The sequence below is a fragment of the Cupressus sempervirens genome, chromosome 6, assembly GCF_028749045.1.
Source record: "Cupressus sempervirens isolate cs-2001-9-10 chromosome 6, ASM2874904v1, whole genome shotgun sequence".
In the NCBI taxonomy this organism is placed as follows: Eukaryota; Viridiplantae; Streptophyta; class Pinopsida; order Cupressales; family Cupressaceae; genus Cupressus; species Cupressus sempervirens.
The window spans coordinates 322,798,656-322,818,190 of NC_143123.1; the positions used below are offsets into that span (position 1 = coordinate 322,798,656).

At 37.3% G+C, this 19,535-nt stretch overlaps 1 protein-coding gene across 1 annotated transcript in view; it reads left to right on the forward strand.

The window, feature by feature from the left end:
* The first annotated feature begins 364 nt into the window (after positions 1 to 364).
* The window catches only part of LOC149552479 (pre-mRNA-splicing factor of RES complex protein), a 78,418-nt gene continuing 59,247 nt past the window's right edge, over positions 365 to 19,535 (forward strand). Inside the window, exons 1-5 of the mRNA XM_089788062.1 lie at positions 365 to 947; positions 1,028 to 1,165; positions 1,646 to 2,807; positions 3,666 to 3,730; positions 3,953 to 4,014. Coding sequence (XP_089644188.1) covers positions 767 to 947; positions 1,028 to 1,165; positions 1,646 to 2,807; positions 3,666 to 3,730; positions 3,953 to 4,014 — 1,608 coding nt within the window. The 5' untranslated portion in view covers positions 365 to 766. The remainder of the gene's footprint in view (positions 948 to 1,027; positions 1,166 to 1,645; positions 2,808 to 3,665; positions 3,731 to 3,952; positions 4,015 to 19,535) is intronic.

The following is a 19,535-nucleotide window of genomic DNA, read 5'->3' on the forward strand; positions in this document are numbered from 1 at the left end:
AATATGAGCCATCCTATCAAATCACAAACGCATTTCTAAAACAAGAATTTAACAACAAAATATGAGCAATCTTATCACATCACAAGTGCATTTCTAGGCAAAAATTAATACATTCATAATGTTAATTTAGATTCCCACTCATCTACACCTCTACAACCATTATGCATTAGACAGGAACTATGACGCATTGCATCTCTTGTTTTAATAACATTGATTTTTTATAGTAGAATATGAATCCATTTTGATAATTTTTGTTTTTAAAATAGTTTTTATTATTTATTAAGATATGATAATTATGTAGAAGACATAGTTTTTTTTTTTTTTTTTTTTTTTTGGTATAAACACAAATGCCTCTACGAGCTGTACAGTTTTTATTTTTCAGCTCAAAATGTGGGAGCAGGATGGATGAGGAGAATGGAACCCTGGTCTTCACCACAGGAACTCTGTCTTTAATCCCTTTGAATTGAAGAAGTCATTGAAGCTTATAATCTACGGAAGTTTCAGGGCCGATATTGTCTTTATCAGAGGTTGCCAAGTATCCCTTCCATTCCTTGGGCGGCATATATAATTCCATTCTAATCTTCGAAGTATATTCCAGAGATTGCCAAGTATCCCTTCCTCCCTAATCGCCATTGACAATTATCATTAGTTGATGTTAAAAAAACGAATGCGCCAACACTCACGCATCTTCTCAGATTGGTGTGAGGTGCCACTCCCTGAAATTTGAAATCTGAACGCCCTCTGGCAAGCTTTGTTAGATTTGAAAATGGTAACTTCATCCTCTCTGTCGGAGTATTTGAAAAAGTACACATCTGAAGGAAAACCTAAGTCTATCAAGAAAAAAAAGTCGAAACCCTCCGTTAATGTGGGTGGTGTCCGTATAGTGGATGAAGACGCTGCGTGGCAAGCTGAAATTAAGGATGACTCTGACCACGAGGACTCTCCAGGTTTTTTGCTTGCCCACGTGAATTTCGCTCATCCTTGTTTTTCAGTGTAGAATGTTTGAGCTGAAGCTTTTCTGTCGCAGATGAGAGACCTCAGGTGACAGAAGACATTGAGGTGAAGAGGATGAAGAGAATGGAAGAATTGAAAATGCATCGTCCTTATCTCACTGTAGCTGATGATGGTAGCGGATGGAGATCCGTCTCTCAACCAAATAAATCTGGTGAGCCTCACAATACAATCAAAAGCCTTGTCTTTTTATTTTAGAGGATAGACATCCCAGTAAATTTTTAGCATGAACCTCCTGCAGCCAAAGGGCTACGAATTGATGAATCAAAATTAGGCGAAGTTGAATGACTAATAAATAGACTAACAGGGTACCGCAGGAATAATTAGATGGGACTGTGCTTCCGGTGAATTTGGTGCAAAGAATGAACAAGTTCTGATTTTCAATGAAACATACAATTAATTGAACATCTTAACAAGCTTGAAGGTGTCGAATACCAATCTAAAATCGTTTCATTAAATTATATAGCAATTACTTTCTTATACGTAGGCCAGGGTTTTTGAGACTAGGAGGTAATTTCTGGTAGCAAATCTTTCTCATTAGCTATATTCTATTTCGTTCCATTAATACAGTTCTGGGTCATTTTGAAGCTCTTTATGCAGTAATGGTATTTATTGTCATTCTTTTGCATTACAGAGTTACAGTCAGATGATTTTACTTTAAAAGAGCACGGGTCTATAGAGCCTCTCTTGCCTTTAATAAAAGATGTACACCATACGGAAAAACCGTCAAACCATGAACGTGATGACTTCTCTTCTGAATTGAATGTTAACGATACTGAATTTTTGCCACAAAAGAAAGTTAAACACGATTCTGCCGACATGACTCCAGATTCCTTGCCTTCAGTAGACCGCCAAAGAGATTGCGGCTCCTTACATCCATTGCCAAAGAAAAAGGCTCGACATGATTCCCCTGATCAATCTCCACGACAAAAATTCTCCACCAAGTCTCCAGATTTGTCACCCCCAAGGCGGCACCAAAAGGATGTTAATTCAGATACATTGGCACAGATGAAGTTTCAGAATGAATCTCCTGATCAATCTCATACAGGAAAATTCTCAACCATGTCTCCAGATTTGTCACCTCCAAGGCGGCACCAAAAGGATGCTAACTCAGAGAGATTGGCACTAATGAAATTTCAAAATGACTCTCCTGATCAATCTCCCAAAAGAAAGTTCTCCACCAAGTCTCCAGATTTGTCACCTCCTAGACGGCACCAAAAGGATGTTGGTTTCTCTGGACCAGCTTCACATATGAACGTTCGACATGATTCTCCTGACTTATATCACACACAGAAGACTCTGAATAAATCTCCAGATTTGTCACCTGGTTCCCTGGATTGTCCGCCACAAATGAATCTTAGGCATGATTCCCCTGATCATTTGCCCCAACGAAAGGTTTCGACGAAGCCAGTAGATTTGTCACCTCCAAGAAGGCGTCAAAAGAATGTTAGCTTGTCAGATTCATTGCCACAATCAAAGGCTCGACATGATTCTCCTGATGGACGTGACTCTTCCTTTCAGCGTCATTCTCATGCTAGAAATTCACATGTCAAAGATCATGATTTTTCACCACCAAGAAGGATACACCACAATTCTTCTAGAAGAGCTGGTGATTCTCCCACAAAAAGACAGACTGTACCTTATATTGGAACTGCTTCCGAAACTTCTTCAGAGAGACATGTGATGAATAAGACCAAAAGAAAAGAAATAATGGGTGATGGAACCAATGCTGGATTACAAACTGGAAATGATTTTAAAATGGAAATTGATCAAAAGAAAAGAGAGGGGTCCCAAAGGTTCTCTCTCTCTCTCTCTCTCTCTCTCTCTCTCTCTCTCTCTCTCCACACGTTGAATTCTTATAAATTATGAGCTTGTAACATACAAGGTTTGTGTGGAAGCGTATGCATAAACCTCAAGCGTCATGTTGTTTCTAAAGTAGTGGTTCAATTATGTAATTTGCCTTCTACGTTTTTGTCTTAAAATCTTCGTTGGAAGAGTTTGTATGAAATTTTGTCTTTGGATGAGACTTGCTCTAGTTCAGTAGGTTTTGCTTTTGAAGGACCTGTTAACTCCCTTGAAGATGTGGGCGTAGGGCTGTAATATGACAATCTTTTTTAGTTAAATATCACTCCATGTGAACTTGCAGTTCTTTACCAATTTTTATTAATGAGCTGGATTTGTCCCCTCATTGTGGAGTTATCCCTTATAAGACTAACCGATATCAATTTTTCTGCCCTTTTGTCACTTTTATGATTTCTCAATGCATGACTTATGAGTGGTGCTACAACCTCTGGAGCCCTAATTGATTTGTTTGATGATAGAATGATGTAATTAGATATGCCTTTTTCATGCAGTGCACGAAGGTGTTTCAATTTGACTCTTTCATTGCATATGGTTGTTTGGATTCTTTCTTTTAATGCATGAACACAATTTTAATAATGATATCGTTTGAGATAAAATTCATGTTTTATAAGAAGACTGCTTATCAGCTTAGTACTCGGAATTTGTTTAAAAAAATGTAAACTGTTGAAAGTCATGTTTGTGCATATGTAGATATATTCAGACACAGTTAAATTTGTATTTTAGGTGAGAATGTGTTTCTAGAGGTCTGAGTTGATGTTTCAATTGATTGGAATGAACTTCATCCCTTGCAGATTCTCAAAGATGGATTCTTCTCTATCTGGGCGTGGTGCTGAGACCACTTACCGTGATAAGACAGGTAGAAAGTCTATATTTTCCAGCACTATTTCTATCATTCATGTAAGAACTTATGTCCATCCAACAAAATGTTGTTTGAGTGGGCAAATGACCTTAAAAGATTGGTTTATACTTTAGAGTGATTAGTGTTTAAGATGTGCCAAAATTTTAAATTTGTTTGGATGATTTTTGAAAAAGTTATACTTCTGATATATGCTAATGTCCATTTCACATATCACTATAGGTAGAAGACTAGAAGGCATGGAAGAACTATTGCAATTGCAACAGGGACAACAAAAGCCAGAGGTATTACTATTGGATTGTCTTTGCCATAACAGTTTCTAGCAGTAATGTTAACCAGGATTTTTTTTTTTGGGTTTCCGAGGGTATCCTTGCGATCCAAGCCAGCAGGTTCCCTTTACGGGGCAAGCTTGGGGCAAGACTAGTCCCTTCGGCCACGGGATAACCAGCACTACCCCCAAGAGTCCATGGCGGGGTAATGACGGGCCAGGGAGTCGAACATGAGACCATGGATATCTACCCACAACCTCAGACCAACTCGCCTAATCTGTGGGGGCATGTTAACCTGTATTTTAAATAGGAAGTATGTGTGGTATTTTATAGTAGCATTGTCTGTTAAATCAAAAGCAACTATTTTCCTGGAAGCATAGCGGTCGGAGAATTTGCATACTGAAATGTACTAATGAGTCATCAAATTCAAGCAATTTGTTTTTGCAAATATTTTAACATCAGTATATCTTTTGGTTAAGAATTGCATAACTTTTAAGAGTAATTCCAGTATCGGTATCTCCTATTTTTTCAACCACATTTTGATTAGTCTGTTTAGGTTTACCTAACTGTTATCTAGTGACTTGGCAACTCCTTGATTGTTCAAAACCATGTCTTTGCTTTGAAATCTTCAGTACATTGTGGACATATCCCAGAGGCAGAAGTCCTTTGTAACTGGGTCACAGTCTTAAGTGTAAGAGGTTAAACATAATAAAATCCCATAAAGAAAACAACTTACTGGAAAAGTTAAATATCTTAGTACAGGTTCTAGTCCAATGTGTTTATCAACCATGATCCATTGGTTGGGTTAATCAAATACTAATTAGGTATTAAGGAGATAAATCATTAATACCTGGGATCCACAAGTCTAATTTCTTGGAATACACAGGTTCTTTTTCACTACCTATGTTTTTGTCTGCCAAGGCTAAGACTGTTTAAACAACATTGATTTCTTTCAATACATGAAATTTCCCCTATATTTTGCTCTGGAATCATAGACTCAATAAAAGAGGAAACAAAATATAGTTAGAGATATAACTTTACCCAAAGGATGTGAAGCAAGATAGATCGTTGTTGAGATCGTGCAATCATGTTAAACAATCATAAGAAGAATACAATACATAATGTCAATTATTACTACATGGTTTGAAGACCATATATTCATAATCATCTTAATCATTTAATCTCTATAATTGATTATTTAGTATCAATCATAATGACCCGGATAAGGGAACACTATAGGGTGCTCGAAGCAATTCTCTGCCCTAGGCCCAAGAGCCGACATACCTTACCTCTTGGCATCATGCGGCCTTCTGCCATCCATCCTTCATGAGGTGGTGTGCCTAGTGGGAAAGTTTGCATCTGCTCTCCCTACTCGTACCACCTTATTCACTGTGTATGATTGACATCCCATTGAATCTATTCTAATAATCAACCATTGTTGAGGTTGTGGCGGAAGTCACAATAGGGTGTCCAGATGGTCCTCCCCTTCTAGTTGCAAGGGCAAGGCACTCCTTGCACCCCCTTGGCCTAATTTGATTATCCGTCACCACCATGAGGTTGCGTGCTTAGAAGAAAACCTCATAACATTATTTTGGAAAAATAAATTGCAATTTTCTGTAATATTTTGGTCCAAAAATCGCTGACTAAAGTCAACGTTAAAAACAATAAAGTTTTTAAATCGTTTAGGAATTTTTTTCCTTTTCCTGCGGGCTGCAACGGCTAAGGAAAGGTTGGACGGCTGAGGAAAGGTGCCAACTGCCATCATTCGAAGTCAGACTGTGTGCCACACTCCACCATTGTTAATTGTTTATTCATCAGAAATGGAAATGAATCAATGATTTATAATTTATACTGTATATTATAAGTTAACTGTTATAATGATTTATATTATAAAACTAAATTTTTATATTATATGATTATCAATCGATGATGATCATGAATCAATACTCCATTACAAATATATAAATCTGTAAATGTACATTTGTAATGTCCTAGTCCAGTTGCTCTTGTTTAGTTTAAATTCCCTCACTCGGTTTCTGGCTCTATTTATGTTTTGAAATGTTTTTCCTCTGTTCTTTGTTTGGGTTTAATGCAGTTTTTGTTTGGTTGCTTGCTCAGAGTTCTATTTCTTGGAAAAGATTAAAGATATGTGCAACATAACAATTTGCTTTGAATTTAGATTAGCCAACGGGATGAGTAACACTTTATAGTTCTTTACTTCCCAACAATTCAAGTGTACACTATCAAGAAAAATTAGAATAGTGGATCTAGAATGGTCTGACCGACCTGTCTAGAGTAGTTCATAGAATATGGATTGTGCGGTGAATCTCCAGTTGCGTTGAGTAGTTGCAGAATGTCCTCTTGTAATCTGTGTATTAATGATCTCCTAAGGTCCAGTCTTGGCGACGTCTTGGCACTTCTCCATTGGCGTAGACCCTGCTGTATACTCTCTTTCAGAGTTAATTCACCGAAGATCATGAATCATGAACAATGGAGTTCTCAGCACACAGCCAGCCCACTCTGAACCTGGTCTCTGTTTGTAATGATTCCCAGTCTCACTGCGTATTAATCTTCAGTACTTGACACAGCCTGAAGAACAATAACATTTCGTTAGAGAGTGCATTGCAAGCTTCAATAACTTTCTGGAGGTATCACAGACACTATGCAATGTCCAGAAGAGATGGAGCAACCCATTTTTGATCACCATTAAGACAGTCCGCTCGGCAATATCCAGTCACGACGGCCATACTTCTTGGTCTATGCAACACTCAGTAAGTGTGCAATGTGCAACTCCTATACAATCCAAGGCTCTGTTGTAATGAGTCTTCTAAACTTCTCAGACATTGTTTGATAGCTTCAAGACCATGTAGGAGTTGCGTCAGAGCTGCAAGCTTGAGGGAGTATCTTCCCAAAAGTCCAATTTCAGATAAAATGACACTAGCAATCTTACACTCCTGTTACAACTCCTTTTCTTTCACCATTTTCTCTTCTTTCATTCGCATATCACCTTCTTCCCCATATCTGCACAAATCTACTAGACCCAACTCTTCCTATGCCTTCCGTAACGCCCAAAACAATTTTCTTCTTTTAATCACCTTACTTAATCATAATGTTCCATGGTCCTTTTGATAATCTTCTCTTAAATGCATAAATGGTGAGGAGAATATTTTAATAATTTCCTTTTTCAAATATAAATGAGCCACCCAAATACAATGTACTTCAATTTTTACTTTATGAACATAGGAAGAATATCGTCTAATTAATCCTTTTAAAGATCAGAACCTCATCCAATAAATTAGGCCAACACCTCTAGGATCCCTTTGATAGTCCCAGTTAGCCCTCAGGACCACAACTTATTGGCTGACTAATCTCCAAGGCTAACTCAAGAAGGGGACATTACAGTCTGCCCCCCTTGAATTTGCTTGCCCTCAAGCAATCTCAGTCTTGAATGCTGTAGATGGCCTCACTCTCCCACGTAGCATCCTCACTCAGTAAATCCTTCCACTGCACCAAATACTCCCTGATAGTTGTCCTTCGGAGCATACACTCTCTTGTATCCAAAATCACCTTGGTAGTGATATCAACTCTCCCTCATCATCTAAAGGAGGCAACTCCGCTGAAGGTGTCACATTGAATCCCAATGCCTTCTTGAGCTGCGGCACATTAAAGACATTGTGTATCCTACTATCCGCTGGTAATTCCAGCTCATATGCCACCTTGCCAACCCTTTTGTTCACTCTGAAAAGCCTATAATAACCGAGCTTCAGTTTCTTGACTCCACTCCTCTCAAGTGAGGATTGCCTGTAGGGCTGTAGCATGAGATAAACCATGTCTCTCACTTCAAATGATTGCTCAACTCTACATTGGTCTACATATTGTTTTTGCTGATTTTGTGCCTTGTACATATTTTCTTGCAAAGATCTCATGATGTCCCGATTCTGCTGTAGTAAATCTCTGGCTCGAGGCACCCTGCTGTCACTGGAAAGCAAGTCTAAGAAACTCAGAGCATCATACCCATAGAAAGCTATGAAGGGTGTCATCTGAATAGACATGTGGTATGTCGTGTTCTAGTATTACTCACCAAAGTGCAACCACTTCATCCATGCCTTCTGCTGTCCTGCGATGTAATTGCAGAGATATCCCTCAACCCTTTTATTCACCATCTCAGTTTGTCCGTCAGTTTGAGGATTGTAGCTAGTGCTTGGGGTGAGCTCAGTCCCACATAATCTGGAAAGCTCTTGTCTAAAGAGACTCATAAACCTTCTTTCCCTTGTTTACTGTTACTTAGATGTTTATTCATTATTATTAATAAAGAATTTCAGTCAAATAGTTTTGGTTTCTTCTAGTCATTGGCATTTAGATCCTCTTCTTAGTACAAATGGAAACACATAATCTTTCCTTGAATTCAATTTATCCCAACTGTTTGTTGAAGATCTGGACTACAAGGTCATTAAGAAGTTGAGTGTCGATGCAAAACTTAGTAGAAAGCATACAAGGATTTTCATGACAGTGCTATTTGACGAAATTTCAAAGAGTAAAATTTGGGCAAGATTCCTATAGAGGATCTTACACTGTGTCTCTTGCAAGAAGTGCTCGAGACCTCAAAGGTTGCAATGTGCCCATCTATGCCAACATCTCTTGTTCCCTGTAAGCGAGTTGCAAAACTATCAAGAGAACGCATATTGTATGCACTCTCTAGAGCACCTATACTAGCATAGAATGTAGAATCAAATATTAAATAATCAGGTTCTATTTTAGAGAGAATTAGGGGAATCAATAGATCATCCTCTTTTGTAACCTTGCATTGTTTCAACTACAATCTTAAGTGAATTGGGCTTTGTGAAGAAATGTTGATAATTGTCATAACGAATAGGATCAAGACTCATTAGTTCATTCTCCAATCATAATTTCCTTATCTTGTTTGGCTTACCAATGAGACTCTCTAAGTTAGTCCGAATTTCATTAGTTATTTACAACATAAAAATATGTTATCTAAAATTAGGAGAAACAAATATGATCCGTGTACTAGGAGCTCCATCTCTTCAACCAAACCATTTTCTCTTTTCTGCAACATTTTTTGGTTTTGGATCTTGGCCAAAAGTTGTTCACTTCAATTACAATTTCAAACTAGAATCTCTATATCCATTTCCATTTATGATAATTGTATGGAGCTAGAAGTGTTTGTTCTCAATTTTAACATCACAAAATTGGGGTAACCCTACACAATTTTCTCAGGGATTTGTAGGTGTATCGTCTTTGTTTTCAATGTATTGGATAAAGTTTCGTAAAGGGGACTTGTCATTCTTGAATTGTCCTTTATTTTGCACTTTTAATACTTTGTTCTTGAAGTTTTCCGTCAAGTTAATCACCTTATTGCTTATTAGGACAAGTTTTCCTTCTTTGACTCTAAGCACTCGATTTTTCGTAAATTTCAAGTCTTTTTCTTGTTTTTGTGTTTAGTTCTTTTTCTCGTTTTTTGCCCTAGGATTAGAGCCGTTGAAATGCCATTCGTTTCGAGCTATCTTAGGCCTCAAATGAAGTTGTCTAGCTCAAGTTAGTAAGGTTTTCAACATGTTGCAGGTGGGGTTTTTCGGCCAGAATGCACGTCTTTATTAAAAATCGTTGAAAAGTGGGCTTTTTATTGGTAATTAGACTTAAAAAAATGTCATTTATATGTAAAGCAGGTTTTGAACCCCATTTTCAAATTTCAAATCATTCTGAGAAGTTTTGAATATAGTTTTTAATGTTAAAATGCAAAGGTGGATTTTTTCAGTCCATTTGCATATTATTCATAAAACTATAGTAACTTATAAATATATTATCATGAGACACTTCTTAATGTAATGAAGTGAGGTTTTTATTTAACATTGCATGTCGTCATAATGCAAATCACTTTCAAAACTCCATTATCAATAAATTCTAAGTTCCAAATGCATAAAGGTGGGCTTTTCAAATGCAAAGACATATATTGAGTTATAATATATGCAAAAACATATAACTTAACGTATGTAAGTGGGGTTTTAAGATGCATTTGCATATAGGAGCCATTATTATAAACTTTATAACTTATAGACTTTATAGTGGCAAATTTCAACTCGAAGACACATGTATTTGCATTTGAAAATCCTGTTTTTACTGATTTAAAGGGCTGGGTTTCGATTTTGAACCCCCAAACATGTGCCTTTAAAAGCACATGGGTGGCAATTTTTAGTGGAAAAGCATGTTTTTTCAACCCAAAAAGCTTGCTAATAATTTACAGGGAAAAATAGTGTTTTAGATTCAAAAAGCACATGTTTTTGGTATAAAAAGCCTCTTATTATGCCTACAAGTGGATAGTGGCGATTTTAGATGCAAAAGCACATGTTCTTAAGCTCGAAAAACCTATTTTTATTTGCCAAAGGCTTATATTTTTGTCTTTTCGAGCTGGGTGGTGATTTGACGGCTAAGAGTAGAGCACATGTTTTGTGCACTAAGAAACTCATTTTTCCCTTCTTCCATAAGTGGCTATTGCTGGATGATGATTTTGGAGGTGAGAGCTCAGAGCACATGTTTTTGGACTTGAAAAACACGTTTTTGTGCATTCTTTCCATGCATTTGGACTTCTTAGAGCTGGGTGGCGATTTTAAATATATTTGCACATTGTTATGCATATGCAAAACACAAAGAGCAGCCTGTTCTAGGGCACAATTTGGCCAAAAGAAGCCCATTAAGAGCATATTTTTGCATACAATCCCAATGTTTTTCATCAAGGGAGGATTCTAGGATAATTAACTTCATTTCCAGCTTGTTCTTCATTCATTTCAAGTTGTATTTGATGCCCTAGATGTCGTTTTTGGTTTCCATTACATATGCATTTGAATTGGTCAATAGAGCTGCTGTGCTTGTACATTTTAATCCTCTATCATTCAACACTTGGCAAACAACAAATCTTGACTCCAAAATACATTCATTTCAAGCTACGTTTTTTCCGAGTTTCCAGTACAGGAATGGCGGGGGATGGTGGGACGGGTTTTTGGGATGGCAATTATTTTTGGCGATTTTGGGGACGGGGGGGACGGCAAACGGGGACGGCTATATATATATGTGGAAATTTTAAAATATACATGAAAATTTGCAAATATACATGTCATTTATATGAAACTAAGCACAAAACATGTCATTTAAACATTATAGAACCATAACATACAACATTTGAATGCCATTTAGGAAATAATATCCGATTTCATTACCCAATTGTCAAAATGCATATCAATATTAGTGAACACTGAACAATGAACATTAACAATATTGTAATGTCATAATGATAAACATGATAAATTTGAAAATCAAAATCAAAATATGCCCAAAGCTATAGGCCCTAAGGGTAGAGGGCTGCCATAAAGTAATAAGTATTAATTTATCATAATCATGTTCATGTTCAACATAAAAAAACAAAACATAGAAAAATGAAGCAGACTGCTGCTCCTATTGTGCCTCTACTACCATGACATCAAAATTAGAATCCTCCTCACTATCATCCTCCACAGGAAGCGTAGTCTCCTCTAATGGAACCCCAACCAATGCTGGTGCTATGTCATCTCATCTATCTGGGCCACATCCTCAGGCTCAACATCCCATCACAAAGTTGGTGTCTGCCTATACTTTGAAGTCTGACGATCTGCAAGTTGAAGAGCATGATACACTGTCACTAGCTTCTCTGCTCTTTTAAAGGTAAGTCTGTTCCTCTTGATAGAGTGGATATATGAATATGTGGACCAATTCCTCTTTGTAGCTGAGGAACTAGCAACTTGTGCAAGGAGGCGGTTGGCAAGTATTTTTAACTCAGGTGTATCTCTCCCATGTCAGGTTCACCATCCAATAGGATCTCTCTGTGCCAAAACAACTCTATCCAACCTTGCTTGTGGCTTACCCAAGTTTGGGCCACGAAGGTTGGTGAAGTCAAGGAACTGTGCACGAAGAGTAGAGGCATCTTGAGCTGAATACATCTTATCAATTGCTCTTGTGAAGCCATCCAATACCTCAAGATCATCACATGGGAGGCCCCTTTCACCCAACTGTGCATACCATTTGGGATTTAGAGCAAAGACTGCCATATGAAGTGGGGTATTCATCATTTTCCACCTCTGCATCACAATAGGCCTAATATGCTCCTCATAAAACCCTAATGTAGGATCCTTTGCTGCAACAATTCTCTTCATCTTTGCCAACATGCTGTCAATAGTCTCATAGATCTCTCCCAAACTAGGAGCATCAGTATCAACATATCTAATAACATATACAATGGGTGCTATGACAGAGCAAATATATCTGCAAGATGCAAACAAAAATTAAAATCAGAATTAGAATTTTAAGAATTTTAAGACTGTTAGTAGGAAAATCAGCAAGCAAAAAACTAATAGGAAATTTAAAAATCAGCAACTTACTTCATTGTGGACCACCAACTCTCATCAAGGATCCTTTGCCTCACTACTTTTCCTTTAGAGGACTTAGAATTAGACCATTGTCCCTACTCTGGATTCACCACCATCATTTGAAGGGCCTCATACACCTCAATCATTTTCTCCATCAAGATGAAATATGTGCAATACCTATAACAACAATTATAAATTAAAATATTAATGAAGTTAAACTTAAACAAAAAACATCACATGCAAGTAAACTTATAAATATTTTTTAAAAATAACTTAAAGTGAAAACAAACTAAAAATAAACTATATTTAAAATTGACATACCTTGTCTCAGCTAGTTTGAGGAACTCCTTAGAGAAGGACTTGAATAGAGCAAGTAAAGTGTGGTGGTTGCAAATAAACATTTGCACTTCTCTAGCTTCTAGCACCGCCTGTTTCATCCATTCAATCTTCCCTATGTCCTTCAATGCATTGTTCATGGAATGAACACAACAAGGGGTCCAAAAGATGTGCCTATAAGCACCCTCTATCATCAAACTAGCTGATATGCACACAGGTGCAGAATCTGTGATAATTTGTATAACACTAGATGACCCAATCTCCTCTAACTGGAATTCTGCATCCTTCTTCTTTTCTGAGCAATCTATGACTTTCAAAAAATAAGAGCTAACAGGGAATGTGACAATGATATTGATGAGTGATCGATGTCTAAGATCGATCCACCCATCCATCACAATAGAGCAGCCCGCCTTAACCCAAGTGCGTTTCATATCCTCGAATAACAAAGCAAACTTTGAGTACTCTTCATCTAGGATGGTGGTTCATAGCTTATGCTCATCAAGGGGTACAAATGAGGAATTCATGCTCAAAATATCTTTCACCATTTGTTTATAATAAGTGGAACGGGCTGCATTATATGGGATACCATTAGCAACAAAAAATCTACCAATGGATGCCTCACACTTTTCCTTTGCCTGTGCATTAAACATACTTTCCACCGAGCCCTTCTCACCACTACTCATCTTTCTCTTCCCTCTAGACTCAGTAGGGCTGACACTAGTACCAATGGCGGATGACATATGCTTAGATGATTGTGAGGGAATAGATGGTGATGTCACTATCAAATTGTGCCCCTCTATTTCAGCCTTTAAGTGCAACCTTTGGCATTCTAATTTTTGTTCATCAGCCAAGTTAGGACAAGCGTTGACTGCTTGGCATGAAAGACTTAAAAAGTGCAACTTCACTCTTGTATGGCTGCTCCTAAAATCATCAAGACAAAGATGGCAATCCCACACCCTAGTCCCTACCGAATTCATTTTAATTTTTGCCCTAGGTGTGACATATTGGAGAAGAAGTTTTTTCCTATTGAAAGGACCTTTTGCAAAATTCTTCATAATGGTGGAAGGGCATTTAAACAAATCAGATTTAGGATTGGGTTTTTTCCTAGTCTCACTACTAGCAACATCAACCCCAACCATATTTTCTTCATCACTACTACTACTTGTACTCCCACTGCTACTCATTGTGCAATAGATATATGAGCTGAAACAATAAAAATAATATAAAAAATCAGACTTTGCAAGCTGCAAATCTATTTAGAAAATGATAGATGGAAGCATAAAGAGTTCCATACTTACTCGGTGCACAAAATAGAAGATCACACCCTTGGTCAAGCTCTTGGAAGCAAAAATATCATCTCCTCTTCTTGCAAAATGAAAACTCTAGCCCGCTGCAACACAAAATGAAAACCAAACAAATAACAAAACAACTAAAATGTGGTGAGTTTAAACCTTTTAGGGCATTTGGAGGGGTGGGGCACACCTGGGTGACCTAGTTGAGGGCTTTAAAATACTTTTTTTATGTTGACTTTTTAAAATTTTATGCATACAAAAAAAGGGGACGACTGACCGTACTTGGTATGGTCAGAGGACGTCTAGACGCCCCCTTTCCGAATTGGGTATGGCTGGCCATCCCCTTTTTTTGCCTCAGGTGTCCCCAAGTTTTAGAGACGTCCCCTACATTTTTCAACTTTTTGGGGACAACTGGGGGACGTCCCTTACCCATTCCCCCGTCCCCGGGATGTCCTCGTTTCCGAAACGCCTAGTTTTAGGTTGGGTACATGTCCTCGAGGAACATAGATTTCAAGAGGATTGAATCAAGCTTCAAAGTCTATATAATCCTCTTTTCTACAATCCTTTTCTAAATTTGAAAATCTCTTGGATTTGATTCAGATTTTGAAGGGTTTGTAAAGACTTGTTCTTGTCTTTGGTGAAGAGAGGTAATTTTTTTTGTTTTCATCTTAGCGCTTTTGTTGTATATATATTTTGTTCTTGCCAATGGTTGCAAATGCTTCATTTCATTTTCAGATTTGCACATGTTTTATTTTGTGTTGTCTCTTCTATCTTTCGTCTTCATTTCTCAAAGTTGCATATGCAAGTACTTCATCTTGCTTGCACATGCAGTCGGGATTAAAATTCATGTTCTATGATTGGACTATACGAGGAAAAACAAGCTCATTGACATGCACATACAAATGCATTTCAAAAACCCACTTTCATGCATTCCACATTCCTTATCCATACTTATCCTACAGCTGCCACACGACTTAAACTTTATGATGTTAGTTGCCTGCTGATTCATTTATAATGGAAATACAAACCCCCCTATATTTAGACACAATGCCATACAACTTCCACACATTTTTCCACACATAAAGCGCGCTGTCCGCAAAGCTCCCAGAAAATCCCATTTTTGAGTTTTCCCCTCATTTGAAGAGCTAGTTTTTCCTAAAATCCTTCTCCCTTTGTTACCCAAAAGCCTTCCACTTATACCCTATACACATACTCTTTGAGATTTCCAAATTTCGAGTGAAAAACCATGTTATGGCTTTTTCCTGATGACTAAAGAACGACAATGTACAAAGAAAGTGATGAAAGATGGAATGATTGTAGGTATAGAATGATTTCAAGACAAAGATGGAAAAGAAAAAATGTGCTTTTCAAGAATCAACCACCATTATATTGCAAAATGGGCAAGGATGCAAGTTCTTGTTCTAGATCAAGATACTTCCACCAAACCTGATGTTAATGCGAGTTTTGTATCACTACATAACATATTAGTAATTGAATAGTTGATACGGAATATCAAACACACAATTCCTCTCTTGAAAAGTTAATGCTCATGGGACATGAGAATAACTCCAATGTTCCTTACACTTGTGGATACTCATTCAGTTTATTGATGTGATTTGCTGGTAATCACGTAGGCGGCCTTACGCAAATTGTTGAGGATGCGTTGGACTTTGGGGTGATGGAGATGGTGGTTCGGTGTGAATGCTAGATGATGTTGATGGAAAGTGATGGTGGTTGAGGGTGAATGGTTCTTATGACTGGTATCTTTCTAACTCTCTTCTTCTAAATTTTAAGTCCTAAACTTCTTGCTATCCTACTCCTACTCCTATGGATGGAAGACTAGCAAATGGACTAAGATCGAATCTAATAAAAGTTAACTAGCGGCTCCACCTTCACAGATGCAATGATTCAAAGGAAAAATAAACTAGTTTGTCACACAAGGCTTCCCAACAAGCTGCTAGGATGCTAGTGGTCTAATATTGATCCCTATCAAACATCTACTAAAGTTACCATGCAACTACCCATCTACTTTTCTCTTACTTAGCAACTTGAAATGAAATTTGCTTCAACAACTTGAAAAGAAATTTACTCTAACTATTTGGAAGTAGAAACCATGCAATAATACCAAAGGCTCTTAATCACCATGCAAGGCACAACAATGAGAAAGAAATAGCGAATTTTGGCATTATCTTATGCAACAATTTTCTCCAACCATTACAAATGAGAGCAAATGGCCTTATATAGAGGCCAAAATGTACAATCGACGATAGAGATAAAGAGGCAAAACCGACGATCCGGATTGAATCCTAGAAACTCTAATTAGGGTTGCCACCCCATCGGCTAATGAGAAGACACCACCTTGTCAATGGACCAACGAAAAAAGTGTAAAATTGGCAACCAATGAGAAGGCACCAAAATGGTGGCCAATCAGAATTAGACACTTGTCCTATCCTAGAAGAAAGAGAAATTCCCACTTGGGCTTACATCAAATGATCTTCTAATATAACTCTCCTTTTTTCTTTCATTCTTTTAGCTAAGGCAATGAACTTAGCTAGCCTTTCGTTGACTTCATCCATGGGAGGACAAAGGTGTATGTTTTATCTTGAGTTCAATCGATTTCATCATGTCGCTTGCTGCTTGTAGTGTCTTCTCATGATCCTTCTCATACTCTTTTGCGTATCCAATAAAAGCATTGAGGGAGGAAAGGGTGTTCAAATGATTCTTCTTGATGGCAACCTTTCCTAACTCATCCAATCTTGATCCAAGTCTTGTCTCATTGATAACCTCTTCTCTGATGTCTTCAAAATCAAGTGCCACCCCAACGTCGCTCATCATGGTTGAAATGGAAGTGTCGCCGCCTGGGCTGTGATGTGCAACCGCCTTCTGTATCTCTTCAAGTGTTCTAAATCTATATCATGTTTACTATTCCGACATTGGTATCGGTTATTCGCTTAATTTTCGAGAAGAAAGTTGTTTTGGGCATCATATCCTCTTTGTCTTTTTTAGTATTTGTTTCCTTTAGGATTCTTTCTTGCACTACCATCCTCCATTTTGTTGCCCTATTATGGGATGGTGAAGTGGTGGACAATGAATACAAGAAGAACCAAGGGAGACAATATCTAGACAAGAACGAAAGAAGGAAGTCAGCTTAAGGATCCCTTTCAACTCTAAATGATTAGAAGTCACCTCTACCAATAGCCGGATCTTTCTTTTGGAATTTAGGATCAGACTTCAAGAATTTCGAACTCCTTGCAAAACTTGAGGCTCTAGCTGGAAAAAATCAGAATTTAGTGCTCTCGGAATTGTCCACCATTTGCCCAAAAATCAGACCCTTGATCATAATAGTCTCCTCCAAACCAAATTGCCCAAATTAGGGCAGAAATTGCAGCTCCTTCAGCAAATATGAAATCAGACTTGGACCATAACAAATCTGCCCACTCAACTTTGCAATTCTGAAAATGTCTTCTTTTGCCACAACAAATCGCCAAGGAAGGAAAGTGCAGATCCAAATCGCCCAAGAGGAAAAAAAATCGCTGAACATCATGAAAATCTGCCTTAAAAAAAATCGCCCAAAAGAAAGAGCCAATCTGCCCTTGCAAATTTTCCTAAGCAATAAGAAAATCTGCTCTTGCAAAATCTCTAACACCATGGAGAGGAAAAGATGAGAAGTGAGGAGAAAAGAAGAAAGGATTTCCTCTTATACCCAACTTGCCACTCCCTCCTAGCTGGCCGACTCGGACCCTGGGAGCAAGAAAATATTAATTAGACCACCAAAGCTGGCCCCCAATTAAATGCTTAGTATGAAATTAACTTTGCCATGATGAAATTTACTTTTTTAAATTGCCAGTTAGACCAAAATTGCAAATAGAAAGTAAATAATGCCTTGGAGATACTGAATATTTCCATTTAATGATGATTTAGCAATAAATATGTCATTAAAATCGGATTTTGGCTAGCGAAAAGCCATTTTTCATATTAAATTACCAATTTCATTAAGATTTAAAAATTGTCAAGGTAAATTTAGTCCAGTTGAAGCCAATTTTTTGCAATTCCATTTAAATCGATTTTGCCAAGCAATTTTAATTTTTGACAAAAATAAAATCATTTCTAGAGTCTAAAATTGATTTTGCAATTTGATTTCATCTTCACAAAATTAATTTTCTCACCAAAGAAAAATTTAAGATTTCCCAAAACTCAAATCTAACAAAATTTCATTTTTTGAAAATTATTCAAATTTACACAATTATATCCAAATTTTCAAAAGAAATCGTCTAAGTATAAATTTACAATTTTATCTTGCCCAGTGTTGCTCTTTGAAATTTGTCCGGCCTAAGGATGAAATTGGTTGTTCTTGGAAAATCAAGTTAAAACTAGGTGAAAATAAACCTAGCCCTCTCCCTTCTGGCCTGAAGGTGTCCAAGACTTACAGTTTTTCAAAAATTAAATCAAAATTTTTTGGACAACCCAAAAATTTGCCAAGGCAATTAAAAAGGGGGGTCCCCAAAATTTTTGGGGCGATGGTGTGAGAACCTCACAACACCTGAGCACATCAATTGTAAAGCATCCTTGTAGCAGCAAAAGGACCAATAAAGGATGATGTAATAGATGTCGTGTTTTGTTAGGCACTTAGGATATTTTCATCATGTATCTGTAATTTGTATTTGACATATTATATGTAATGTAAAAACAAAATGTAATTGCATGTGATTGATGTGCAAAGTTGTTTAATGTAATTATGTTGCAAGTGCTTTAAGCCTCGTAGCTTTAAATAAGTCAAAGTTAGCTAAAGAATAAGTCAAGGTGGTTAAGGGTTTTCCCCTTCTTTCTCCACCTTTCTCTCCACTCTTCTCCTATATAAAGGAGGGAGCCCATTGTAAATAATCATCTTTTGGCAATGCAAGAATTTTTTGCCAGCTTGTATTTGCACTCAATGACTTTGAGCTTAGATGTAAATTGAACTGCTTTCAATAAAAGGGGCAATTTGTTTTCAAACTTTGTGTTGATTCAAGGTGTTATGTGGCGACATTTTCTAGATATTGATTGTGAGTTTTGGAGTTTTGCTCAAGAGGAATTTGAATTTAATTGTGCAAACTTTGAGCTACGTATTGCATTCTGTGCCAATTTGAACTTTTGAAGACTTTTCCCTGCAGGAGCACAAATTGTTATAGTTTGTAGTGGCTGCAATTACTTAGAACTGAAAACTTTGGGCTTCAGTTGTAGGTATTTTTACTAAGTTTGAGAGTTTCCAGTAAGAGACTTTGTCCCTTACTAGTTATTCCGGTTAGTGAATCCGCATTTGAGACAAGCTCAAGAGACTTTGGGTTCTTGTTTATGTTTCACAAAATATATAAGTAAATTGTTGTCGTTGGTGTTGTTCTTACGTCAACCTCGAAGCCACCAATATTATTGTAGCAATAGATACCTTTTGTTAAGTTGTAGTTGCATATGAATTATTCTTGTAAAAAGAGGAAGTGATTAAGAACCACCCTTTTGTTAA